The 27,752-nt window shown below is 50.0% G+C and overlaps 1 protein-coding gene across 3 annotated transcripts; it reads right to left on the reverse strand.

Moving 5' to 3' along the window:
- Window positions 1–27,534, reverse strand: LOC100461035 (proprotein convertase subtilisin/kexin type 7). 3 transcript variants are annotated; one of them, XM_024254732.3, is made up of 17 exons: window positions 27,354–27,534; window positions 25,667–25,786; window positions 24,695–25,174; window positions 23,540–23,674; window positions 22,466–22,631; window positions 21,233–21,323; window positions 20,009–20,063; window positions 19,392–19,530; window positions 18,521–18,621; window positions 14,906–15,073; window positions 14,363–14,470; window positions 13,770–13,872; window positions 3,820–3,976; window positions 2,891–2,985; window positions 1,988–2,081; window positions 1,602–1,719; window positions 1–1,280 (listed from the first exon to the last, which is right to left on the reverse strand). In XM_024254732.3, the coding sequence occupies exons 3-17, from the start codon at window positions 25,160–25,162 to the stop codon at window positions 921–923; spliced, it is 2,358 nt and encodes a 785-aa protein (XP_024110500.2). In that variant the 5' UTR covers window positions 25,163–25,174; window positions 25,667–25,786; window positions 27,354–27,534; the 3' UTR covers window positions 1–920. The 3 variants fall into 3 exon arrangements, 2 of the variants coding, with proteins under 2 accessions (XP_024110500.2, XP_054381136.1); XM_054525161.1 differs by having other exon boundaries at window positions 20,009–20,081; window positions 27,354–27,459; XR_010135563.1 differs by lacking the exon at window positions 1,988–2,081 and having other exon boundaries at window positions 1,262–1,280; window positions 20,009–20,081; window positions 27,354–27,459.
- Window positions 27,535–27,752: the final 218 nt, after the last annotated feature.

Consider the following 27,752-nt stretch of genomic DNA (forward strand, 5'->3'; position numbering starts at 1 on the left):
TTGTTTGGAAGGTTTTTATTTTGGAAAAGCTGTGCAGAAAAAAATTCAAGAAAATGTTGCTGTGAAAGAGAAAAACAAATCTTAAGCATTAAAAAAAATTCGACCAACTAGCTCAGAAGAGGGGAGAAGGCCAAGGCTGAGAGAAGAGTCACAGCCTGTCAGGCAGATAGCTGGCCTCCGGCGGGAAGGCCATTTCCCTGAGCACTTGCAGAGGAAGACAGGGTGGTGGCAGGACTGGAGCGGCAGTGGCTCCCAAGGCTCTCTCCTCCAACATGCGTGTCTGCCATCTGCTCTGCAGTCCTGCCGCAGGATTCCCTAGTGAAGCAGCTCAGGCCTGGGGGAGCCATGTGTATCCCAGCTGTGCCTGCAGCATCATACCAATCGTGGGGGTGGTGAAGGAGCCAGGGGTTCATTCATGGTTGGCTTCTGATCAGGCATCTTGGCAATGGATAATGGAGGCAGCCGCTTTCAGGACAGGCATGTCCAGGGGCTCCTTCCAGCCTCTACCCCGAAGTCCTCTTCCCAAGTGACCCCAGTGACGTTTCCATTGAGATGCACTCCTGGCTACGGCAGGCACCTTCTCAACTCATGTGTGGGAAGGGGTCCCCCATGCTTGGGGGACCTAGGCAGCCAGTTGGCCCAAGAGATGAGGATGGAGGCCAACCCAAAGGGGGTGCCAATCCCCTGTCCAACACCTTCTCACCGAAAGTTCCTGTTTGGCTGGAGGCAGACCCTGTGGCTCTGACCAGACTTCTCTGGCACCAATCCTCCACCACTTGTATCTTAAGAAGGCCCTCACCCTCTTTGAGTGGAGTCAGAGGATGCCTCAGATTCCAGATGTAAGCATCAGAACCGCTTTCTCTCAAGAGCTCCCTAATTTTGGGAAGGAAGAGCCTGTCCCACACTGTCAGGCCCTGAGGTCAGCAGATCTGCTCCTCCTTCCCATGCAGTAGGTCTAGGTGCTGATGAGGGCAGTCCAGGGCGCTCTTGTTCTGGGACAGGCTCCAGTCCCCTTGCTCCAGCAGGTCTGAGGCAAGGAGGTCAGAGGTGGTGGGAGGGCCCCTGCTCTCTGTTTCCACTTCGTCTGGATCCTTGCTGCTGCAAAGTGGCACTGATTCTAGCTCTGTCCCTTCCTCCTTGGCTTTCCGGCTCCGATGGGGCCAGTGGCAGGGTCCACTCCTACAAACTTGATTGGAAGCCACATTCCTCTGGCTCAAATATACTTCCAGCATGTAGTAAACGGTCCAGAAGACGGTGAAACAGCCTACCAGCACCAGGGTCTGGGGCCGAGGCAAGCACCTACGTGAGGCACTGTTTCCCGAAGCCTACAGCCTTTCTCAGCCCAGGACAATGAGCTCAGAAAGTCTTTTTCCTTCTAGGGACTGCCTTTTTCACCCAAACTGTTCCCCCGCCCCCTCCCCCGACAAGGCCTGTCCTGTAAGACTTAGGCTAGCAGGGTAGGAGCAATGCTATGAAACCACTGCTGGGACCCAGGTCTTCCCAGTCCTTCACCCTGCAGGTCACCCTGAGAAACACTAAGAACTCCATCCCCCAGACAGGACAGTCCCGTCTACCCGCAGCTTGAGTCTTGGCCCTAGTACCTTGAGGGTATTGGGGGTGATGGTGTAACCATCTTCCTCGGGAATTTTCAGCCCCGGTGGGCAGGGCAGGGCGAAGTCATCATGCAGGTATCTTCCACTCATGGCACTCTCTAACAGCCTGTGGAGAAGAAAAGGGGTAAGGATGCCCCACTGACTGTGGTGCCTATACCATCTGCCCTCACCCATCTTCCCGCCTTACAGCTGAAGACAGGGAAGCCCCACAGCAAAAAGGAGAGGCCCAGACTGTGAGTTCCCAGCCCGGGGCTCCATCTACCGGCTTGAGGCTGGAGCTGGGAAGCACAGCTGGGGTTCAGAGGGCGATGGGCTCCCTAGGCGGCCCTTCCCCTGTGACTGGCCTTCCCTCTGACACATGCGGCTTTACCCACCTTTGTCTGTCCCTGATGTCTACTGGACTCCACACAGAGCCATATAGGGTCAGCTGCCATTGCCGGAGGATGCCGACCTGGAATGACTCATCCCCTAGGGCAGCAAGGGGCAGCTCGTGAGCCACGCCCCTGTGTCAGCCATGCCAGACAGCAGAGGCCCTGCCCGCCCTGCCACCCAAAGGGGCTCAGGCCACATGGTCTGCTCTAGGAGCTGCCTCACTGTGTCCCGCTGAACCCAGGTTCTGCAGAAGGGCCTCACTAGGTACCCTTAGGGATGGAAAGGGTTGAAAGGCTATACTCCAAAGCAGAGCCTTGCTTTTCTCTCCCATCTTTTGGGGGTTCAGCTGGGATTGGAAAAAATGTCTTTCTACCAAATTAAAGAAAGCTTTGAAAAACCACTGGCCTAGCGAATACCTAACTTGACTGGAGGATGGGAGGGTGGAGCTCAATTTCCAGTCTATACGCTGATACTAAGGATATTCACAATTCATGGATATTGTGGCCTTCACTTATGGTGACCTTCCACAAGTCACCTCAAACCTCTGGGCCAGTTTAAAAAAAATGGTGAAATGAGTCCTGCCCTTACCTGCCTACCGGGGCTGGCCGAAGGATGGTTATACGTAAAAGGACTTGAAATGTGGTTTCGACAAGGACTTTTTGTTGCTATCCTGAGGAAAAATGGATGGGTCACTCCTCCAAGGAATATGAGAGGTAGTATAAATGAACAGTTTCAGATAGCAATGCCCATTTCATGGATGGGGCACACTCTTGGCATCAACCCTCTTGGTCCAATGGCAACCCTATATATTGCACACGGGACACTTTCTGTGGGGACTCTGAGATGCAGAGGGACCAGATAACGAGCAGGAAAGGTAGGGCCTGGTGCGAGGGCAGGAGACTCACCGACATCCCTGATGACAAGCCTGTAGGTCCCTCGGGCTCTCTCCCCCCAGCATCGCACGGTGGAGAAGGTCCAGTCATTGAAGCCGTTGGGATCCCTGAGGAAAGAACACAGCAGAAACAGGTGGAAGGCGTGGGCCAGAGAGCTGACCTTCCCCCAGCAACACTTTCTTACTGTAGTAGCCATGGAAACAACTTGGGAGGGTGCCATGAGGGCTTCTCAGGTGCCCCTTGCCGCTGGGGTCTCGTGGAAGGAGGAACTTGTGTTAACGTGGTGTGGTGGAAAAAGCAAGCATGCAGTGCACACAGGCTTGGAGTCCCATGGATCTAGGTTTATTCTTATTCTCTTGGGCACTTACTAGCTCCATGACTTGTTTTCTTTTTCTTTTTTTTTTTTTTTTTTGGAGACAGGGTCTCACTCTGTTATCCAAGCTGGAGTGCAGTGGAGTGCAGTGGCATGATCACAGCTCACTGCGGCCTTGAGTTCCCAGGTTCAAGTGATCCTCCCACCTCAGTCTCCTGAGTAGCTGGGACTATAGGCCTGTAAGGTTAATCTTTAAATTTTTTGTAGAGACAGGGTCTCACTTTGTTGCCCAGGCTGGTCTTGAACTCCTGGCTTCAAGTGATTCTCCTGCCTTGACCTCCCAAAGTGCTGGGATTACAGGTGTGAGCCACCACACCCAGCCAGTTTCCTCATTTGTAAAAGGAGGTTACAAAGTCTAATCTAGGGGGTTCTTAGAAGGATTAGAGAACGTGCACGTGAGGTGCAGGGCCTAGCACTTGAAGAAGGCATGTGACGAAAGGCTTCCAGCCACCAGGGATAGCCAGTGCCACAGTAGTTTAGGACAGTGCCAGGATCCATTTCTCCCATTTCTTTTCCTTGGAAAGGCCCTTGTTGAAAAGGTTGCTCAGGCCTCGGGCAGTGTACGTACGAGTCCATGCTGCGGGGGGCGCCGATGAGGGACATCATTCCGCTGGGGCAGAACAGCTTCAGCTCCAAGCTGCCGCGCCGTGGGTGAGTGATGGAGACTGTCACAGCCACATGCTCCAGGGTCTTCAGCCCCGACATCTCCAGGTCCATCCTGCTGACTGTGGAAAGTCAGGCTGGGCGGCTGGGAAGCCAGCCGCAAACACGCCTTCACTTCACCCCCATGTACACAAAGACACACGCTCACTGAAGCCACATACAAACATCTACAGCAACCCTAGTATAGGACCTCGCCTATACTAGTAAATGGAATGGAGTTGCTGCTCTCAAGTTTACAATGTAGCTTCAAGTCTAGTTAGGAAGACAACACATACCCAAGATACAATATAAGAATCCAGTAGAGCAACTTCAATCATTCATTCATCCAAAACATTATTTACTGGGTACCTCCTCCATTTCAGGCACTGTACTAGATGCTGGGAATATAAAGATAAGATGGGCGTGGTCCCTGTCTCCTACCTGCAAGTGGAAAATGATATGGTATGGGAAATATACATAATTGATAAGGGAAGAGAAATAAGTCAGATGGGTTTAGGCACCCAGCAGTGAGACACACTGAAGGAAATGAATACAGATTGGTAGAGAGGGTTGGTAGAGGGCATTCTAGGCAGTGGAAAAGGCATGAACAAAGATGGGTGAAAATGCACACATCTCACTGAAGACGATGCACAGTTAATTTTTAAAAAATGCTGGTGGATAAATTTCAAGCAAATTATGTGAGTGAAAAAAACAATCTCAAAAGAAGCATATAGCCGGGCGTGGTGGTGTGCACCTGTGGTCCCACTACCGGGGAGGGTGAGGTGGGAGGATCGCTTGAGCTTGGGAGGTGGAGATTGCAGTGAGCCATGCTCATGCCACCGCACTCCAGCCTGGGTGACAGAACAAGACCTTGTCTCAAAGAAAAAAAAAAGAAAAAGGATGTGTAGCACACAATTCCATTTACGTGATGTTAATTGAAGTAATATACCTGCAGTGATAGATAACAGATAAATGGGCGCCAGGAGCCAGGGACAGGGGAGGGGATGGGTGTGGCCAGAAAGGGGTAACACAAAGGAGACTTGTGATAATGGAATGGTTCCAGATCTTGGTTGTGGTGGTAGTTATGCAAGGCTACATGTGGTACAATTGCATACAGCTACACACGCACACATACAATAATGACAGCATGTATATCTGGTGAACTCCAAATAAGCTCTATGGATTGTACCAATGTCAGTTTCTTGGTTTTCATATTATACTTTAATTATGTGAAACATTAAGATTGGGAGAAGGGTGCATGAGACTTCCCTTGTACAGTCCTTTGAAACCTCCTGTAAATCTATAATTAAAAACAAACAAACAAACTACTGAAGAGGAAGACTCAACTGGGGACTATTAAGAAATTAGGCTGTAATGAGAACAATTCTTTTTTTTTTTTTTTTTTTTGAGACAGAGTCTCTCTCTGTTGCCAGGCTGGAGTGCAGTGGCATGATCTTGGCTCACTGCAACCTCTGCCTTCCGGGTCAAGTGATTCTCCTGCTTCAGCTTCCCAAGTAGCTAGGACTACAGGTGCACGCCACCATGGCCACCTAATTTTTGTATTTTTAGTAGAGATGGGGTTTCACCATGTTGGCCAGGATGGTCTCGATCTCTTGACCTCATGATCCACCCGCCTCAGCCTCCCAAAGTGCTGGGATTACAGGCGTGAGCCACTGCACCCAGCCGAGAACAATTCTTTTTTAAGCACCCTTTCTTCCATTAATTTATTCCAGGCCAGGCATGGTGGCTCACTCCTGTAATCCCAGCACTTTGGGAGGCTGAGGCAGGAGGATAACTTCAGCCTGGGAGACATCATCTTTACAAAAAATAAAAAATTAGCTGGATATAGTGGTAAGCACCTGTGGTCCCAGCTACTCAGGAGGTTGAGGGTGGGAGGATGGCTTGAGCCCAGGAGGTTGAGGCTACAGTGCCATGACTGTGCCTCTGCACTCTAGTCTGGGCAACAGAGTGAGATCCTGTCTCAAAAAGTAAAAAAATTATTCCAATATGCAAGACAGAGCGCAATACCTTCAGTTTACAGACACAGTAGCTCAGAGAGGCACTGAAAATAGGGGCTTGGTAACCTAGGGTGGGAAGGGCTTTAAAGATTTTTGTTTTAAATAAGCAACTAAGAGCTATTATAGATGACTGAGCAAGGACAGGGGTATTTGTTTGTTTGAGACGGAGTCTAGCTCTGTCACCCAGGCTGGAGTGCAGTGGCTAGATGCTTGGCTCACCGCCACCTCTGCCTCCTGGGTTCAAGCGATTCTCCTGCTTCAGCCTCCCAAGTAGCTGGGATTACAGGCGCGTGCCACCATGCCCAGCTAATTTTTGTAGTTTTAGTAGAGACGGGGTGTTGGCCAGGCTGGTCTCAAACTCCTGACCTCAGGTGATTCACCTGCCTTGGCCTCCCAAAGTGCTGGGATTACAGGCACGAGCCACCACACCCAGCCTCATTTTCTATAATTCCATCTGTCACCTCTTCAAAGCCAATGTCCCATTTCTTTGAAAACAACCTCTCTCCTTCCACTTTCCCCACTCTCTTCTTGACCCCCTCATTTTCCCACAACCCCTCAAGCTCCTTTCTCCTAACTGGCTGAGATTCCACGGCTCATCCAACATGTGTGTTTACATTCTCAAGCTCCCTTCGCTTTCTTGTTCTTTCACAGCAATACCTGGCAAAAGTCAAACACTGGCTCAGCCTGATTATCCATCTTCTTGGCTGGACCTTTTTGCTAGCACCTTTCCTACTACAAATGAAAAACAAAAACAAACAAACCCTTTCTCAACTCTTGACTTCCTTCCACCTATCAGTGTTAAGAGCATGGGCTCTGGAGCCACCCGGCTTGGGTTCTAATCCCAGCTCTGCCACTTACTAGCTGTGAGAACTGTCTCCTCATCTGTAAACTGGGACCAGTAACAGTACCTACTTCATAGGTTTCAGACGAGGATTAAATAGTTAATATACCTAAAGCGTTCAGAATGGTACCTAGCTAATGTTAAGGCTACATATGTATTAGATATTATTTCTTTTCCTTTATTGTCAAATTTCTTGAGAAAGCTGTTTAGATTCACGATGGCTACTTCTTACCTTCCCAATTGTCCTTGACATTTTTTTCTATCAAAATAGTATGCATGAATTTAAATGTAAGTTGGCGCTAGAGTGCTTACAATGAAAAAAACAATTCCCTACCACCTTTGTGATCTACTCCCCAGAAGCAAACTATTTTTATTGTTTTTAATTGTTTTCTTCTGGGATCTATTTTTGTGTTTCTAAACAGTAAGTGTTATGGACATTTCAGGGCTTATCAATTTGAGACATTATGTATTGACTTTCATTTATGGCAGATGAGAATCTAACAAATCATGCCTACACCTTTTCCCCAATTGTCGTCCCCTCCACATTCACAAAATAATTGCATCACAGATTTTTTCTTTTTCTTTTTTCTTTTTTTTTTTGAGATGAAGTCTTGCTCTGTTGCCCAGGCTGGAGTGCAGTGGCACGATCTCGGCTCACTACAACCTCCGCCTCCTGGGTTCAAGCGATTCTCCTGCCTCAGCCTCCCACCTCCCAAGTAGCTGGGATTACAGGCATGTGCCACCACACCCAGCTAATTTTTGTATTTTTAGTAGAGACGGGGTTTCACCATGTTGGTCAGGCTGGTCTCGAACTTCTGACCTTGTGATCCACCCGCCTCGGCCTCCCAAAGTGCTGGGATTACAGGCATGAGCCACCGTGCCCGGCCTTTTCTTTTTTTTTTTTTTTTTTTTGAGACAGAGTCTTGCTTTGTCACCAGACTGGAGCGCAGTGGCATGATATCAGCTCACTGCAACCTCCGCCTCCCAGGCTCAAGCCATCCTCCCACCTCAGCCTCCCTAGTAGCTGGGAACTGTAAGTGTGCACCACCATGCCCAGCTAATTTCTGTATTTTTTTGTAGAGACAAGGTTTTGCCATGTTGGCGAGGCTGGTCTCAAACTCATGAGCTCAAGCAATCTGCCTGCTTCAGCCTCCCAAAGTGCTGGGATTAGAGGCATAAGCCACTGTGCCCGGCCACCAGTTTCTTTGAGAAGCCTTCCCTTTCTTCCCTAGTGGCAGGAAACATCTCTCTGCTGTGCTCTCAAAGCACCTGTGTTGTCCCTGTTGCAGTGCCTATAACACTGCACTATGCCTGTAAACCTGACTGTCTTCCCTACCAGGTTGTGAGCTCGTTGAAGGCAGGAATAGTGTCTTATCCCCGAGTTTCTAGAACTTAATACAGTGCCTGGAATGAAGTAGGCCTTGAATATTTGTAGAATGAATAAGTCGATTGAGAGATATTTCACAGAAAACAACAAAAAGATTAAATTGCAAGGGAAAGGGCTGGGGAAGACCTGGGAAGGGGCGAGAGATACTAGAGGGGTGAAAAACTCTTTGGAGTTTCCAGTTTGGGGGCCTAGGGAATGGTGATGGCACTGACATAAATGGGAAAATCTTAGAAAGCAAGCCAGCTTTTGAGAGGTGATAGTGACATCTAAAATTTTGTACATGTTAAGTGTACTGTATCGGTGGAATATCAACAGCACAGAGTGATTTAGGAACAGAAAGATGATGGAAAATATTTATGGCATAGTTAGAGGAGAGCATTGATGTGGCAGAGAAGGGGCTTACAGGAGAGAAATGACATGTTATGGAATAGAATAGAATCCCAAAAGGAAAAGAATCCCAAAAGGAGTGCTTGTCTGCGTTCGCAGTGTACACAGTGGCATGCTACATCCATTTACTTCTTGGTGTGGATGGGGACTTAGGTGGCAGTGCAAATGAGTACAGTAGAACTCTCTCTACCAGAACTAAATGAATTAATGCATTAAATGAGCTAATGCTGAGGACAGTGCTTGGCACATAAAAAGCATCTTATTATTTGGCCTTTGGTAAATTGGAATGTTTTTCAACAGTCACTCTCTGTCTCAGAAGATGCCAGGGTTCTATTTGCCCATAATCTTTTTTTTCTTTTCTTTCTTTTTTTTTCTTTGAGACAGAGTCTTGCTCTGTCACCAGGCTGGAGTGCAGTGGCATGATCTCTGCTCACTGCAACCTCTACCTCCCAGGTTCAAGCGATTCTCCTGCCTCAGCCTCCCGAGTAGCTGGGACTACAGGAGCCCGCCACCACGCCCAGCTGATTTTTTTTATTTTTAGTAGAGACTGGGTTTCACCATGTTGGCCAGGATGGTCTCGATCTCCTGACTTCGTGATCCGCCCGCCTCAGCCTCCCAAAGTGCTGGGATTACAGGCGTGAGCCACCGTGCCTGGACTATTTGCCCATAATCTTATGGAAGCTATGCTCTAGTTTCTATCCTTTCCACTGGTGAAGGATCAGAATAAGAGATTTAGGTTGAGGACTCATTTGTGGAGAGGTGGTAGCTAAGGTCATAAACATAGCTGCACTGTCAAGGAGGATGATGTAGAGTGAGGAAAAAGTCAGGAAACAAGCCTTAGAAGACACTCACAGTTCAGGAGTATGAAACAAGTACCTCAGGCAGAGACGGCAGAGGAGGGCTATGGAGCCAAGAAGGCCACAGAAGCTACAGGAGGCGAGAAGTTGCAACAAAGACCTCATTAATAGGGTCAGAGCGACAAGAATGTTAAAAAGGATGAACTCTGAACCAGCAGCCCCTGAACCGGTGAGGAAAGGGGCACTATGAGTAAGAAAGCAAATCTTCTGTGGCAGAGGGAGTGTGTGACAAAGGGGACAAATTGCTTCAGTTCATTCATTTGAAAAGTTTCCTGGTTTGGAGGTGGCAGGGACTTGCATTTGAAGGCAGAAAGGAAGAATCAGCAGAGAGGGAAATGTTGGTTAAAGAGAGAAGACCTGGAGAGGAGAAGGAACAGGACTCACTGCACAGGCAGAGGCTTAGCCAGTATCCTTAAGACTGCAAACGACAACAAAAGGAGAGGTGCAAGTGGGTGTTCATGCACCTTCCAATCACAGACTCTCTGAGTGTGAATAACACACTCCTCCAGAGCCCCACTCTCCCTCCTACCCTCAGGTAGAGATTTCAGACCAGCGTCAGATCTAAAAACCCCAAGATCCCCCAACCCCTCTCCCTCATAACCTCCTGTCAGTGGGGAGAGAGAAAAATCAGTCTTGTTCTGTAGCAGCACTTCTCAATATGGTAGCCCTTAGCCACACATGGCTATCTAAATTAAAATGAAGTATAATAAAATTAAAATTTAGCTCCTTAGTCATACTAGCCTTATTATTATTATTATTATTATTCTTATTTGAGATGGAGTCTTGCTCTGCCATCCAGGCTGGAGTGCAATGGCACAACCTTGGCTCACTGCAACCTCTGCCTCCCAGGTTCAAGCAATTTCCCTGCCTCAGCCTCTTGAATAGCTGGGACTACAGGCACGTGCTACCACGTGCCTGTAGTGTGTGTGTGTGTATATATATATATATATATATACACACACAGTTTTTGTATATATATACATACAAAATATATATATACACAAATTTTGTATGTATATACTATATATTTCTATATATAGCATATATACTATATATTTATATATAGTATATATAGTATATATATTTATATATATACAGTATATATATTTTTATATATACTGTATATATATTTATATATACACAATATATATTTATATATACACAATATATATTTATATATACACAATATATATTATATATACTATATATACTATATATACATATATTATATATACAATATATATTTATATATGTAAATATATATATAGATAAATATATATATATAATATATATATATATATATATATATACACATTTTTTTTTTTTTTTGAGACGGAGTCTCACTCTGTTGCCCAGGCTGGAATGCAGTGGCACCATCTTGGCTCACTGCAAGCTCCGCCTCCCTGGTTCATGCCATTCTCCTGCCTCAGCCTCCCGAGTAGCTGGGACTACAAGCACCCACCACCATGCCTGGCTAATTTTTTTGTATTTTTAGTAGAGATGGGGTTTCACCGTGTTAGCCAGGATGGTCTCGATCTCCTGACCTTGTGATCCACCTGCCTCAGCCTCCCAAAGTGCTGGGATTACAGGCGTGAGCCACCGCGCCCAGCCAATTTTTGTATCGTATTTTTTTTTTAGTAGAGTCGAGGTTTCACCACGTTGGCCAGGCTGGTCTTGAACTCCTGACCTCAAGTGATCTGCCCCCGCCCTTGGCCTCCCAAAGTGCTGGGATTATAGGCTGGGTATGAGCTACCACGCCTAGCCTATTATTATTGTTGAGACAAGGTCTCGCTCTGTCACCCAGGATAGAGAGTGCAGTAGTGCAACCATGGCCTACTGCAGCCTTGACATCCTGGGCTCAAGCAATCCTCCTGTCTCAGCCTCCCAGGAGGCATGCACCACCACACCTGGCTAATTTCATTTTTTGTAGAAATAGGGTCTCACTATGTTGTTTAGGCTGGTCTTGAACTCATTAGCGTAAACAATGCTCCTGCCTCGGCTTCCCAAAGGGATTACAGGTGTGAGCCACCATGCCCGGCCAACTGGTCATGTTTTAAATGTTCAATAGACTCAGATGGCTAGTGACCACTGAACTGAGCAGCATGGACATAGAACAGTTCCATCACTGCAGAAAATTCTTTGGGACAATGCTACTCTAGAGTCTTAGAGGTATTTTGCCTCCTCTTCTATCTCAGGGATGTTCAGCTCCCTCTGCCTTATAAAAAGTTCACTTTCCAGCCCCCAGACACTGAATCAACCAGGTCCTGGTGGAGAACAACCATAAGTTGGCTGTAGAAGGGGTTTCTTGACTTCCTGGGACTGAGCTGCTCAACTCTCTCTTTTTTTTTTTTTTTTTTTTTGAGATGGAGTTTCCCTCTTCTTGCCCAGGCTGGAGTGCAATGGTACGATCTCAGCTCACCGCAACCTCTGCCTCCCGAGTTCAAGTGATTCTCCTGCCTTAGCCTCCCAAGTAGCTGGGACTACAGGCATGAGACACCACACCCGGCTAATTTTGTATTTTTAGTGGAGATGGGGTATCACCATGTTGGTCAGGCTGGTCTCAAACTCCTGACCTCAGGTGATCTGCCTGCCTTTGCCTCTCAAAGTTCCCAAAGTGCTGGGATTACAGGCATGAGCCAGGGCACCTGGCTCAACTCTCATTTTAACTGGACTTATTTCTTTCAACCTCCAAGCAAGCTGGCAAACTTATTTGTTCTGTTTTTGTCTGCTCAGAGGAAAATGTGGTCATGTTGGAGGAGAAGACAACTTCACTGGCTCTGAAAAGCCAATGAAAATAGTACTTTGCAAAAAGTTGTGAGTAACTCTGCATGTCAAAATTACTCAAGGCAAAAAACAAAAACAAAAACAAAACAAAACAAAAATCCCCCAAGGAGCTGGGGGTAGGGAAAACTCTGGTAAAACTTTTGCTTGCTGCCCTTCCAACAGGTAAAGGGCTCCATTAGCCAAACTCGCTAAATCTTTCCCTGCCTTCTCTTAATCCTGCTTTCTCCACTAGGCCACCTTCCACTCTTCTCCACCCAGGCAATCTGTCCTTCTTTCTCTTACTTTTTAGTGACAAGCAAGCAGTTGCCAGATGCCTCAATGCCTAGGGTAGACATTCCGTGGCAACATCCCCTGGTCAGCGGGAAGCAGAGGATGACGAAGCTGGGGAGAACATATTACTCTTTTAAGTCACTGCCCTCATTTGACAGATGCGACGGGAAATAGCCCTGGATGGAAGGTAAAGTTGAAGGCACACTATCTCTAAGACACGCAAGTGCAAAGCCAGGGGGTTCCAAATGAACTGCATTCCTGGAAATGTTTCTGAACTTCTCTGACTTGGCTGATGCTTTATGCCCTTTCCAAGATAACATTCCTTTTACGGGAAATGCAGTGACTGGCCCAAGGGTTTCATTCCACGTTGAGGGAAATTGGGCAAGTGCTGGACGTGGTTAGGAGAGAGAAAACTCAATTCTTCTCGGTGAAACCTCTACCTGAGGGAAGCCACCCCTCATCCTCCCTTCTGAGTAACCTTTTCTGGCCATTCCTTCTCCTGCCACGGCTCTCGACTGATCACTTTCTAGGAGGACAGAAAAAGTGAAGACAGTTTTGGTTTGGACACTATGCATAGCATACTTCCTTTGCAAAAAGTAGTGAATGACTCAAGAAAAAAGAATCCCCCAAGGGGCTGGGGGTAGGGAAAACGCTGGTAAATGTGCAGACAGGGCATCCTCTAGCACAAGCATCCTGATCCAGCTGCACTCTCCTCTAGGGAGGACGTCTGCCTCTTCACTCAACATAATACCAGGTCGCTGGCTTAGAGGAGACACCCGCTTCAGACAATCCTGGTTCACGCTGGCCACCATGGAGGCGGACGCAGAGGATGGGTCACTAAAGCCTAGGAGACTTCTACAGACCCTCTGTCCATCCCCAGCAGACCGCATCTGACTCTCTATTAGGTAAGCCGGAGAATCAAAGGAAGAAATGCCTAACTCCTTTACTTCATCCAGACACCCAAGGACTGACCAGAGTTCTCTGGCAAGATCTTAGCATGGAAGTCACAGGAGCTTCTCTGAGCTCTCGCCCCGGTCTCGCCTCACCTCCCCAAGCCCCAGTCCCATGCCTCCCACCCGCCCTCCTCCTCAGTTGCTCTGCTGCTCCTTTTCACTACTAGGAACCCAGGACGAAGGTCTTGTTTAAGCAGCCGGGGCAGCCAACTCAGAAGCAGTAACATGTCCTAAAATGGTCAAAGAAAACTCCACAGGTTTGGCTGGAGCTCAGCTCTGAAAGGGGGTAGAATCTGGCAGGGAGGACGAGTTTAACTTCCTTGTCACCCAGCCCCAAACCTCAGGCCTAAGATTAACCCCCTTTGTGCTGATTACTTACCATTCCACAGGACCTCCAGGGAACGAGGGGACTGTGGAATCGCCTTGTTTTCTTTTAACACGGGACTGACGTAGGATGCTAAATAAGGGACAGATGTCCAGATCTATGAAAGGAAAGGAGGGGATGGCAAATCAACAAACAAGAATGATCACACCCACATTCTCACAAACACACAAGCCCTTGTCAATACGATCTTGAAGGTTTAGCTATCTTTATTTTTCCACTCCTCACCACCTTCCTTCAGCCCTTGGCTCCTGCTTGCTCGCTGGAATGCTCTGTACAGCCCCCAGCTAAGGAACCAGAGGAAACGGCTGTGTCCAGGGTGGAGGAGGGGAACCAGAGCATCCTGAGTCCCACAAATACTCAGGTCCCATTTATTCTATTAGTAGTTTGGAAACGTCAGTGATAGCATTGAGCCTGCTTTCTCATTTGTAAAATGGGTATCAGCTGGGATGAAGGTTGAAGTGGTTAAATCAATGAACTGAATGAACATTTACTAGGCACCTATGATATCCCAGGCAATGTTTTGGGCATTCAGCCTCGACCCTTGGTCACTCCACACAGGGCACCCTGCCCTGCCAACGCCTGTTCACCTTGGCTGCATTCACGAGCCTCCAGGCGTTGAGCAGGCCGAAACCGTGCTGGTGGCTATGGCTGAAGCCTGCCTCGTTGGTGACCCACTCTGCACGGCGATCCTCGTACTGAAAGGACAGAGGTCCTGGTTAGTCTCTTGCATTGCCAGTGTAGTCTCAACAATCTGACTCTGGTTTCCCTGCTTGCCCTGCTGGCTGATCCAGTCCACGCTCTCCCACTGTGGCTACTGTGGCTACTGGGAATGGATTCCCCAAGGGAAGCTGGGACAAAAGGTCAAAGCCCATGATGTCACCACCCCACTGGCTTGCTTCTAGAGAGGGAGCCAGGAGGCACAGCCAGAGCTCTCCTTTGCAGATAAAATGAGTTTAGGCCTGTGGTCTTTGTGGGGTCCCCACACCTGTTCTTTACATATGCAACTCTGAAAGGGACCCTGAAAGAGACTTAGTATCTAACATTTGGGACATTGAGAATCTAAGGCCACCTGATACCCAAACTCTGGAGCAGGCTGGGCCAGGCCACTTGTCTACCTGCTGGTATCTCACCCGGGTGGCTGTGAAGACAATTATGTGCTGGACGTCACGCCATGTGAGGCAGGGCCGCACCTGCAGCATTAAGGCTATCATGCCAGCTGCCAGAGGCGCTGCAGCTGAGGTCCCTGTGTGGCCCTCAGTGCAGCCAGTGCCCTTCTGAAGGTCCCAGTCAGTGGTCACCTGGAAGTGGAACAGGAAAAGGAAGTGGGTTAGAGACTGAGTTCATGCGGGGGACAGTGGTGTGCACCCATAGTCCCAGCTATTTGGGAGGCCCAGGCAGGAGGATTGCTTGAGCACAGGAGCTATGGCTGTGCCACTGCACTCCAGCCTAGGTGACTGAGTGAGAACCATCTTTAAAAAATAAAAAAAGAATAATTTTTGAAAAAGAAGCTAGAGACTGAGTTCAAAGTTGTTATGGGGGGAAGGTACAGGGCTGGTCCTCAGAACAGTCTCTCAGGTGGACCCTTCCTTTGTTAGAGCTGAATCTTTGACCAGAGAAGGACCCACTAGCAGGGCAGGGCAAAGGAAATCCTAATCCTCCTAGCCTCCTAACAGAATGTCTGGAGAACAGAGACAAAGATAATAAAAGTTACTTTTGAGGGTGTGGTTGTTGGCAAAAGGAGGTAGAGATAGGAAAGGGCTGCCATCCAGTGCAGATAAGGGTTTCCCCACTCTTTTCTTTTTTGTTTTTTATTTTTCCTTGTTGCCTAGGCTGGAGTGCAGTGGTAAGATCATAGCTCACTGCAGCCTCGAACTCCTGGGTTCCAGCGATCCTCCTGCTTCAGCTTCCCATGTAGCTGGGACTACAGGCGTGTACCACTGCACCCCACTAATATTTTTATTTTTTGTAGAGACAGCATCTTGCTATATTGTCCAGGCTGGTCTCGAACTGTTGGCCTCGAGCAATCTTCCTGCCTTGGCCTCCCAAAGTGTTGGGATTATAGGCATGAGCCACCATGGGGGGCCTCCCGATTTTTGCTGCTAATATTCTTGCTCCCATTCCTAAATTCTCTATCCCAACTCCCAACTCCAAACCCTTCAACCCCCACAACCAAGCTAGACAGAGTAAGTGGCCAGGGGAGCTACTGGGCCCAGCTGGAGCTGGGACAACACTGACGGCACTATTCAAGGAAATCCAATTTGGCAGCTCCATGACAGGGGCTGGAATGATGTTGGTGTGAACACAGGGAGTGTGTTCCAGCAAGAGGACTGTGTCCTTGCCCACCCCCGAGCCCTGCATGGACTCAGTGTCTATAAGGCCCGCCTGCCCGGCTCTACAGCTCTCAACAGGACAAGCTGCCTCACTGCTCTAGGCCACAGGCCATACTCCTTCTCTCCGTGTGGTTCTGAGGTGGGGAGCGAGAATGGGGCAAGAGGAGGCAGTGTCTGCCTGGCATCAAGCTCTTTTTGGGCTGTCATCAACCCTGGAGCCTCAGAGGATTTAGCTGAGGCGGGCCCTGACTAAATCTGCTCCACTCTATGGCACTTGGATCGCTGGCCCATGGTGTCAGTGCTAACACCAGAGATTTCTTTCTTCCAAACTTCTCTTCTGGGTCAGATACCAGGGTGGCGACTTCTGCCAAGAGCTGCCCTTTCTCCACTGTACTCACTGCTCCCCTCCCAGCTGTTAGAGCAGCTGCCAAGAGATGTAATTTTCACCCAGCCATGGCGCACTCCCAGAAAAAAAAGGGAAAAGCACTCTCCAAGTGGTAGTCTCAATGAGAGTGGGAGCCTGGTTTATGCAAGGGAACGGGTTGATTTTTTTTTCCTGTTAAGGAAACAGCCTTGCAGTGATAGACTGAAGTGCGGCTGTGAAGCCCACGAACTTGCCTGTGGTGGCAGGAGCCGCAGGCAGGCATTGAAAAGTCCAGAGAAGCTTCGCTTCCCCAGGGAGCCAAATGGTGGGAAGCATATGCCCCCAGCCTCTGCCCTCAGAAAGACAGCTCCACCCAGCTGCCCTGGTCATTGACTAGAAACTGGCAACAAGAAGTTTCCATGGCAAGGACATTCCAAAGATGGGAAACTCTGCTAGACACACTCTCTTTTCATTTCTGGGCAAATTACACTTCAGATGGAAGAGGGTGGTGAGGGTGAGAAGCTGAGGTGAGTTAAGATGAGAAAGGCCAGGTACAGCAGAGCGAGAGTGACAATTATGTTGTAGAACCTTCTTAGGTCCCTGGCCTGGACAGGGCGAGCTGGGTTCCCTAGAGTTCTGCTAGAGGGTAGAGTTTGGTATGTTCCTGTTCTTCCTCCTAACCCAGCCTGGCCTGCAGTGGGTGCCCTCTGTGCACACAGCCCAGCCTCTCTTCCCTCTCTACTTTAGTCCACTCCCTTTTCTCCTCTCCCTGGGGCTGGGGGGAGGAGGTAGTAGGGGTCAACTGGCACAGAGCCTTGGAACATTGTGTTGACCAGAAGTCATTTATTGGCTTAACAAAATTTTAGTTTTGGAAAATAAATTTGACCCAGCAGGAAGACAAAGCAGCCTAATTCCCAATGGCCCCAGAGAAACCTCCCGACTCAGCCACTGGAGAAATTTGACACCACCTGGCTCCAGCCCAGCTCCTGCCTAGAGCCTCCTATGCCCACATTACATGGTTGTGGGCAACAAGGACAGGCAGGGAGCTCTAGGAAGATGGTCTAGAGGCCTGGCTTAAACCTGCTGGGATGGCGCTAAACCCAGCTGGGTGTAGGCGATCGTCTTCAAATTCTTTAAATGGGTTCCACAGGTTAGAGAAGCTCCATGACCCTGCTCCAATCTCATTTGCTATGGCTCCAATTATAGCTCCAGAGAAACAGCTCTCTCTGGTGTTGACATGAGACACTCCCCAACTCCTCTTCCCACCCATCCCATAAAAACCACCACCAGACTAGCTTTACTCCTGAAGATGCACATGACCAGAACTCACAGTATTTACCTAAGAGCTGAAGGGCAATGGAATTATGAGTTTTTTTTAAGTCCACAGAAATTAGCAAAAGCCCAAATTTTGCCAAAGGAAGACATTGCAAAGAAGTTGTTTGTGCATTTCCTTGAGTGTGAAAAAGTTGTTTAATCCATGTGACACTTAGTTTCTTTTTTTTTTTTGAGAAAGAGTCTTGTTCTGTCACCCAGGCTGGAGTACAGTGGTGCGATCTTGGCTCACTGTAACCTCTACCTCCTTGTTTCAAGCGATTCTCCTGCCTCAGCCTCCCAAGTAGCCGGGATTACAGGTGCCCACCACCACACCAGGCTAATGTTTGTATTTTTAGTAGAGACAGCGTTTCACCATGTTGGTCAGGCTAGTCTTGAACTCCTGACCTCAAGTGATCCACCCGCCTTGGCCTCCCAAAGTGCTGGGATTACAGGAGTGAGCCACCATGTTTGGCCCCATGTGACACTTAGTTTCTAAAACAATATGTATATTCGTCCTAAATCCAAATTTCTAAGATATAAGCATTCCCAAGATGTATTCAGAGTCCCCGGGTCTACTCCTCCAAGGGTGGCATGCCTTAAGACATCCAGCTCTTTGGGGGAAGAGGAGCCTGAGTGTTGGGGCAGGGAAGCAGGGAACAGTGAGAAGCGCTGTGATGCCCGAGACATGAAGTCTTGTGGGAAAGGGGCAGGCCATGGAGGGCCCAGGAGGCACTCACAATGCTCCGAAGCATCTTGTCCCCACCACTGAAGGTGACTGCCAGCATGGAGGCACATTCTTCTGCATAGAAAGGCATGCGTCCCTCCTCATCCACAGCTCCTAGGGACAGAGGAGGGAAATGAGAGCTAAGATGAAGAGGGGGTCTTGTGGCAGGGGCTTGCTAATGTCAGTTATCTTGGAGTTATCATCCTCGGGGGCTGTCCTAAGTTTGAAACATGATCTGAGCGGCCCACGTCCCTCAGAGCAGTCCTGATCCTCTTCTGAACAGGCAGTCTCAAGTGGCAGAGGGCATTCTATGCCGCAATACCATTCTTTCAATAGGCTCTGGGGTACAACTGGCAGCCTTCTACCTTCATACCCACTTATTCATTCACATGCTTACTGTTTTCAAGATTCATTACCCATCTACTGTGGGTCACACCCGTGCCAGGCATCAGGGCCGTACAGAAAAGGCCGCAGTCCTAGTCTCAAGGAGCCTAGAGTCAGGTAGAAGTCAGGTAAGTAAATAAACACATGCTAACTGGGAGCTCAGGCAAAGGGCACTTAATTTAGGCCTGTGGGGAGTCAGGGGAGGCTTCCAGTAGGCAGAAGGGGGCCCACAGAAAGACAGGCCATAGCAGAGGCCTAACCAGCTGTGGTGGGGTGGAGGCAGCTCGGTGATCTCCAGATGATGGCTTAAAGGTGTTCCCAGGGTATGCTGACATCTAAGGAAGTCCCAAGGTCCTCTGCAAGCAGGGTTAGTCCTATCTGAGCCCAAAGAGATTATTGTGCTCACACATTTAGACACACACAGAAGCTGGGACAAGACGTGTGATGCCCTAACCATTCGGTGACACACACACAGGGGCACAGAAACATTGGGTGACCACCTATGGTGACTGTGTAGATGGAGTTGGCATAGCCATCGTAGTTGCAGTTATCGTTGTGTTGGCCTCCGTTGCCACTGGCTACCACAAAGATGCTCCCAAAGCCCTGGCGACCAGCAATCACCCCATGTTGTAAGGCAGCCTGAGGAGCCAAAACATCAGTGTCAGTTGAGGAACCCACAGAAAGACCTCTGCCTACCACATCAGTTACCCTCTCCACCCCTTCTAGAAACAAAAGGAAAAAGTTCAAAGGGCACTGGGCATGGGGGAAAGATTGGAAGATGGGCCCTGGATGTGAGGGAGCTGTGAGTTGACCCAGGATGTGGGGCAGCTGTGAGTTGAATGATGACTGATGGACGCCCTCCGCTTATCAGAGGACAGAGTGGGGCCAGGCATGGAAGCTGAGAATAAGATGAAAGGGAAACAATCTCAAAGCACTGTTCCATTTCCCTTTCTAGGAACACACGTCCCCCAGGCTTCCTGTCCCGATGTTAGGTGTTCTCTTCCTGAAAGGAGACTGTGCGTGGAGGTGGAGTGGGAAGACGGGTCAACTTGCAGTTCTCCTGGGACTGAATGAAGAGGGCGTCCTGTCTCTTAGAGTGTTTGTGCAGGCCAGTTACCTTTCCAAGCTGATGGGGGCCATCCACGGTCTTCCCATCATCATCTGGTCCCCAGCTGTTGAGAAATAAATACCTAGAGGGGACAGCCAGAGCCAGGCTGTGGCTACCCACCCAGCGCCTCCCAGTCTCAGCTGGCTGCCCTTTGACCTGCAGCTCTTAACTCCTCCCAAGGGTTCCACTTAAAGGCTTCATGATTAAAAGGCACAGGGTTCAAAGGTCCATCCCCTCTCCAAAGTGGAAAACAGAAGTGTGCTAAGGCTCTTCTTTTCCTTGTGAATGTCCCCATAGCCCATAGTGGCAGAGAGGGACAGGGGGGTCACTCATCTCCTGATCTAGGGATCAGAGACACGTAGACTTTTTTTTTTTTTTTTTTTTTTTTTTCCTGAAATGGAGTCTTGCTCTGTCCCCCAGGCTGGAGTGCAATGGCACGATTTTGGCTCACTGCCACCTCCACCTTCCAGGTTCAAGCGATTCTCCTGCCTCAGTCTCTGGAGTAGCTGGGATTACAGGTGCCTGCCACCAAACCTGGCTAATTTTTGTATTTTTAGTAGAGACGGGGTTTCACCATGTTGGTCAGGCAGGTCTTGAACTCCTGACCTCGAGTAATCCACAAGCCTCAGCCTCCCAAAGTGCTGGGATTACAGGCGTGAGCCACTGCGCCTGGCCCAACTCATAGGGTAGAAGGCAGAGCACCCATGAACTTCTGTGGAAACTCCTGGTTCTCAGGCTGAGGAGTTCTCTATTCTGTCTCTATCAGGAAGTGTACCCTATGGATGATGTCATGGATTTAAGGGAGGTATGTCGGGGGAGCAACAGGTGCCATCAATGCCATGGGGGCCTCCAACCCCACTTCCTTCTTGTCCAGTCCAGCACAGCCATGCCCTGAAGGTGCAATGCACTGGTGTGGGGTGGGGGATTGGTGTTGGGCATTCAGCTGGCCTGTGGATGGAGAGGAAAGCCCACTTTCTTGCAGAGGCCTTAGGAGTTTAGAAAACAAATAAATGTGCACAAGCCAGGGCTTCTCATGTGGCAACCTGATTACGGGGGTGACGGGGGCTTAAGGTTGAGAGCCCAGTGGCTGGGAATCTAGAGAAATGAAGGCAATGGACTTACTAGCTGAACCCAATGAGCAGACCCCTGCTCCAGCCTGAGTCAGCCCACTTGATTGGGCTTTTGTTGGCAGATTTGTCCCAGGTGCTCCAGACTCTTGCCCTCTTGCCTCACCTGCAGCTGTAGATGTCATTGATCTGATAGTGCTTGTTGAACGCCACTGCCTCCATGCTGTCTGTGAGAGGTCCATCCAGTACCCGGATACCTAGGCAATGAAGGCCACAGCAGCTTCTCACTAATGCTGGTCTCCTAGCCGGGCAACTGGGAGGTAGGGAGCCATATGTGGGAGACTTATTTTTCCCTACATGCTGTTTGTACATTTTGCATTTTTTTTTTTGAGACAAAGTCTCACCCTGTCGCCCAGACTGGAGTGCAGTGGCATGATCTCGGCTCACTGCAGCCTCCACCTTCTGGGTTCAAGTGATTCTCCTGCCTCAGCCTCCCAGGTAGCTGGGACTACAGGCGCATGCTACCACGCCCGGCTACTTTTTGTATTTTTAGTAGAGATGGGGGTTTCACCATATTGGTCAGGCTAGTCTCGAACTCCTGACCTCAGGTGATCCGCCTACCTTGGCCTCCCAAACTGCTGGGATTACAGGTGTGATCCCCGTGGCCACCGCGCCCAGCCCATTTTGCATTTTTACACCATGTTTATGTATTACTTGTCCCCCTACCAAAAAATATATATAGAGAGAGAGAGATAAAGTCTGGCTCTGTCGCCCAGGCTGCAGTGCTGTGGCACTTTCAGAAAAGGGACTTGGACAGGGTTTCTGGCTCCCTGGTAGTCTCATTGTGGAGAGCTACTACCCTCTGCTGGAGTATAAGAGGAATACAGTTAGTCTATTCAGTTTGTAGGTTCCCAAGCACTCCTAATAAGGAGTTATCGTGAGGACTTCCCCATTCATTCCCTTCACCTTCTGCCTTGATGGACAGAGGTTGAGTGTGAAAAAAACCACAGAACCACCTCCAGGGAGGAATGGGGCTGCTCAGCTCTCCCAAAAGGATGGAGAGCAGCCCGTGACCATCAGTAGGACTGGGAGCTGGAGAGCTGGGAAATGCAAAGGCTGCCCCCACAGGCATATCGGATCATAGAGGAAGAACCGTCAAGAAGGCACTTTGTAATTTAAGGAACTATAAATAGAAAAACACGTTTGAAACACCATTGCACTGAAAAATCAATGAGCTGATATGTCCTACAGACACCTATTATAAACTCACCCTTGCTCTATGCTATGTGTGTCAGCTGGGCTATGGGATAAAGACGTTTCAGAGTAAGGAGGGGTGCAGGAAATGAAGACTGTGGTCACAGGAGCAGCCTACCAAGGCTAGGCTGGAGGCACAAGTTACCTGCGATGCGGCTCCCGTAGGCCACACCCACGGCACAGAAGCTGTTGTTGGGCACAGCCGCGATCTCTCCTGCACATCGCGTGCCGTGGTGGTTGCCATTCTCCACATCCGGGTGGGGCATGGGGTCAGGGTCATTAGAGTTGAGATCATAGCTACCCTCAGGGCTCTGAAATATTTCAGAGGTGACATGTGGTCATTCACTGGTTAGAGGGGATCAGGTCCTGGGGTTCAGGGAGAGAAAGGAAATGAGAGTTTGGGACTCGAAGCTAGGGCAATAAGCTCATTTCTCATTGTTTCTGTTTTTGAGATGGAGTCTCACTCTGTTGCCCAGGCTGGAGTGCAGTGTCACAATCTCGGCTCACTGCAACCACTGCCTCCCGGGTTCAAGTGATTCTTCTGCCTCAGCCTACCGAGTGGCTGGGACTACAGGCGAGTGCCACCATGCTTGGCTAATTTTTGTATTTTTAGTAGAGACGGGTTTTCACCATCTTGGCCAGGCTGGTCTCAAACTCCTGACCTTGTGATCGGCCCACCTTGGCTTCCCAAAGTGCTGGAATTACAGGTGTGAGCCACCACGCTTGGACCCAATAAGCCCATTTCTATCTGCAAACCACACTGGCTAAAAGGTATGAGCAAAGGACACTGGGGCAAAACTGAGAAGTGCCACAGCTCCCAGCAAACTTCTCTTGCCCATTATGCGAATGTGCCTACAGCTCCACGGCTTGGGAAACCTGGAAAAAAGGCAGGTAGGGCTCCCTAGAGGCCACGCTTTAGAGAGAGGAAGGCACTCGGATTTCCAACAAGAGGGAAGTTGCCTGCACGGGCCACTCCTTACTCCTCAGAAAAGGACTAGAACTGAAAGCAGGATTGCTCTCTCTTAGAGTTAGAGCCATCTGCTGTGCCTTGACTGCCAGTCTGGAATGCTGGCTGGGGAAAAGGAGAGAATGAACCCATCCCACCTCTCAGGCTCTTTTATTTGGCCCAAAGACCTCTAGAAAAGGGGACAAGACTGAGGCAACATCAAGAAGGAGGTAAGACGTGGGGGGTGAGGGGCGTCATTCCAGGGCCACTCACATAGTTGGGTGCAATGTCCTGGATGGTGTGTTCCACTCCGTCATCCACTACCACCACCGTCACCCCTCGCCCAGTCACATTGCGTTCCCACACACCGGTCACGTTGATGTCCCTGCCCGGGCTCCGTCGGTTATTCTGTAAGAGAGACAGGGTGGGAATCCAGTGACACACAGCACAGCCCAGAGGGAAATGAAGTTATAGCTAGCAGCCCCTTTTCACCCTTGGCCTCTACCAAAGAGCCAGACAGAGATTGCAGGCCAATAGGTCAGGCGGGAACAGAGCCAAGGAGGGGCAGGTGAGAGCTCCACCAAAGCCTTGGGTTCTAGGAAAGTTTGCCATCAGTCATGGGGGATTCGGGATAAAATGGTATCTAGGGTGAAGGGTTGGATGATACACTTCTTTTTTTTTTTTTTTTTTTGAGACGGAGTCTCGCTCTGTCACCCAGGCTGGAGTGCAGTGGCGTGATCTCGGCTCACTGCAAGCTCCGCCTCCCGGATTCACGCCATTCTCCTGCCTCAGCCTTCCGAGTAGCTGCGACTACAGCGTCTGCCACCACGCCCAGCTAATTTTTTGTATTTTTAGTAGAGACGGGGTTTCACCGTGTTAGCCAGGATGGTCTTGATCACCTGACCTCGTGATCTGCCCATCTTGGCCTCCCAAAGTGCTGGGATTACAGGCGTGAGCCACCGTGCCGGGCCGGATAATACACTTCTTATGCCAATGGTAGTATCGTATCACTTATGTCATAGTGTTTACTATGCGTCAGGCATGGTTCTAAGTGCTACATATGTATACATTCACTTACCCTAACCATAACTCTATGAGGTAGGCACTATTACAATCTCCACTTTACAGATGGAGAAGCTGAGGCACAGAGTTTAAGCAGCTTGCCCAAATACACGTGCTAGTAAGTGGCAGAGCTGGACCATGAGCCCAGGCAGCCTGGCTGCACCATCTGTGCCCTGTGCACTGCAGAACACCGGCCTCTAGAAGACAGTAGAAGGGAGGGAGAGCCGAGGGAAACACCACAGAACCGGGAAATGGTCCCTCAGGCAAAGGACAGAGGTGACTGAAGAGTGATATAGTCAAAAGCCCACTAAAGAACCGGACTGGAACCTATGCACCTGAAACTGCAAACTGCAGGACTGGACTCACCAGATGCCATTGCTGCGGGTACTTGGGGTCATTGAAGTGGACGCTGCGCTTGGCCCGCCTTAGCAGCCTCTGCTCTGAGTGCCAGCGCACAGCTTCATGCCCAGCCAACACAGCTTCCACCTGCTGCCGGATGGCCTCCACCTCCAGGGCCGGCCTGTGCCCAGCAGGCTGGACAAAGAGGTAGTGCCCCTGAAGCTCTCCGATGCGTCCAGCATTCACCAGCCCTGCTGCCTGGGCCAAGGCATCCGCCTGCTGCTCCAGAGTCTCTTCCTCTCCGTCACCTTCCAGGCTTTCCAGGTGCACAGCCCAGCTCGGCCCCCCTGGGCTGTGGCCATCAGGCCCACCTGTCCCTGCCAGGCCCATGACCCAGGGAACCAGTAAGAAGAGCCCGGCTAATTTCAGCCAGAGGCACGTGGGCAGGCCCAGGGGGGCATCCAAGTGTGGCACTTTCTGCCTCCTCTTCGGCATCAGAGCAGTGGACTGCAGACAAAGAAAAAGAATGTGGAAGAGATCAAAGAGCTGGTAACTGCAGGAATCTGAGAGGGAGATGCTGAGCCATCCATGCGTTCCCCCTGGAAGTCCCCAAGCCATTCCTTTTAAATTATGAAACATTTGATCCTCTCTTTTTGTTCACATTTATCCCTGACCAACAGGGATAAGCCCCCAGGTGGAGTGTGGGCCAGCACTAACGCCAGCGGATGGCCTCCCACAGCAAGACAGCCAATCCTCACGACACCAGCTAATCCAGCAGGAGGTCCAGTTGCTCACAGGCACTGCGAGCAACCCCTGTTGCCACCCACAGGGCTCAAAGCACACATCGCTTCCACAAACTACTGGCTGCATCGTGACTGTTCTTTAGGAGAGACAACTCCTTCACCCCTACATTTAGAGGGGACATAAATCTTTCCCTAGCTGACTCCTCAGTCCAGTTGTCCTCAAGGCTAATTCCCCATAACAGGGCCCCGTGCCCACCTGAATTCTACATGAGGTTGAGCTCCTGGTCTGGCTAACCACGTCACACTCATGTTGTGCAAATGGAGAAAAGGCATCACTTTCACTGTGATTAGTGTTGACTCAGCAAAGGCTACAGACCTGTGGGATCCAAGAACAGAAGAAATAATGTCCCACCAATCCCAGGGCGACAAGCAGAGGTTAGATAAACTCCAGGACCAGGGACCAAAGAAACTTCATTAATTGTCATTTCCAAAGATCTAAAATCGGTCATAGACTGGCGCAGAACTGGTACGGTGAGGCCAAATCAGTATAACACCCAGAAAACCCACTTCCTGTGCTATCATACCACCCTCTTTTCATTTTGTTCCCCAGAGGCCTAGCAAAAAACTGTTACCAAAATGCCTCTTGAAAGAGTAGATAATAACGTCCTAGAAGTCCAGGTGGTAGCTAACTTCCTGATTTGTGTATCTCAGAAGGATACCAGGGAAAGTGAAAGGAGGGAGGAGGCAGGGGCGAAACAGGGGGAAAGCCAGAGAGTGCAAACAAAACAGAACAGGCACCAAGGACAAGCGGACAACCAGGAGAGAACGAATGACGAGAGAACCTCACTAAGCAGCTACTCCTATACTGAGCTCAGGAGGCTGGCTTCAAGGTGAGGACTCAGGCTCCAGACTAGGACTCCAACTGCCTGGGTTTGACAGAACCAGGGAATTGATCTCAGGAGCCCTCAAAAAAAAAAAAGAGCCAAGTTAGAACTGGGGGACAGACAAATGGGGTGGCAGGACGTGTGTGTACCTATGGTGGCTGGGCTCCTTTAAAAGCCTTTGCTCTCCACGGGGTCCACCCTGGGGCAGGGCTTAATACTCAGATACACACCCAAGCGGCTCTACCTCAAAGCATTCCAGAAAAATGGGAATTTTACTGAAAGGCTTCCTGGAAAGGAGAACTTATGCCACCTCTCCTTTACCTCTAAAAATCTTCATACTACATTTCTTCCTCTCGTTTTCTCTTAGGTTTCCAGGCATATTCCCTCTCAATCCCTCCCTGCCCCCGGGAGCCTCAATTCTCCCAAGATATTTAGGTGTCTTCCCCAGTCTGCATACTCTACTAAGTAAACAAACAAACAAACAAACAAACACAACCCTTGTTAGCCAGACAGTGGCCCCTCTAGGCAGACTCCTTCAGACTCAGTAGATCCCACCACAGATGTCCGGAAGAAAGAGAAGCATGAGCTCCTTCTGTCTCCCAGTGGCAGAGCAGCATTTTTATCCCCTAGGCTTCTGGGAAAGGAACCTTAAATGCCTTCTGAAAGCAGGTCTCAACCTCTCCCAACGGCTAGGCCTCTCTTTACAGCTCTTAGTTGACAAGGAAGAAGAGAATGGGCAGTCCGGAGTCCAAGATCCTGCTCCCAAGCGACTGTCCTCGCTGTTCCACACCCGGCTCCTAGAAGCCAGCTTGGGTACCGGGTCGGTTTCCCGATTCCCCCTCCGTCGGCCTCGATCGCTCCGTGCAATGTGCCCCTCTCCTCATCAGCACCCACATTATCCAGGAATCCTGGGCCCTGGGGCCCCATCTCCCTGGAGTCCCCCACGCCAGGACCTCAGGCAACCTCTGTGCAGCTCCCTCATCCTCAGACGCCGGCTTCTCCCACTTCTGGGCCCCCCTGACTACCCAGGTCCAGCCCCACACCTAGTTTCCAACTCACCGGCCCGGCCGCAGCTGCCGCCGCCTCCCTGCGGAAACTCGCGGCTTCCCGGGAGCCGGAGGAGCAGTGACAGCAGCATCACTTCCGCCCGCGGCGCAGCCAATCAGCGCGGCGCCTGAGGCCCGGCGACCCCCGCGGGCCCCAGCAACCGGCGCCCGGGGTCCGACTCCCGCGGGCGGCCTCCGCAGGCAGGGGCCGTGCGGGCGCTGGGGGCTGAACCCTCGGGCTCCGCCTCCCCGAGTCCTCGGGGCATCTTCCACATGGTCCCTCTTCAGAAGGCTCTCCTTCATGGCGTCCTCTGTAAAGGGCATCTCGGTTCCGACCTTTAAAAGCCCCTCGTTGCTCTTCTCCTTCTGACCGCCATGGCCCCGACTGTCCCTGTAATCTTCCCAGAGGGGA

Source organism: Pongo abelii, chromosome 9 (genome assembly GCF_028885655.2).
Source record: "Pongo abelii isolate AG06213 chromosome 9, NHGRI_mPonAbe1-v2.0_pri, whole genome shotgun sequence".
NCBI lineage: Eukaryota > Metazoa > Chordata > Mammalia > Primates > Hominidae > Pongo > Pongo abelii.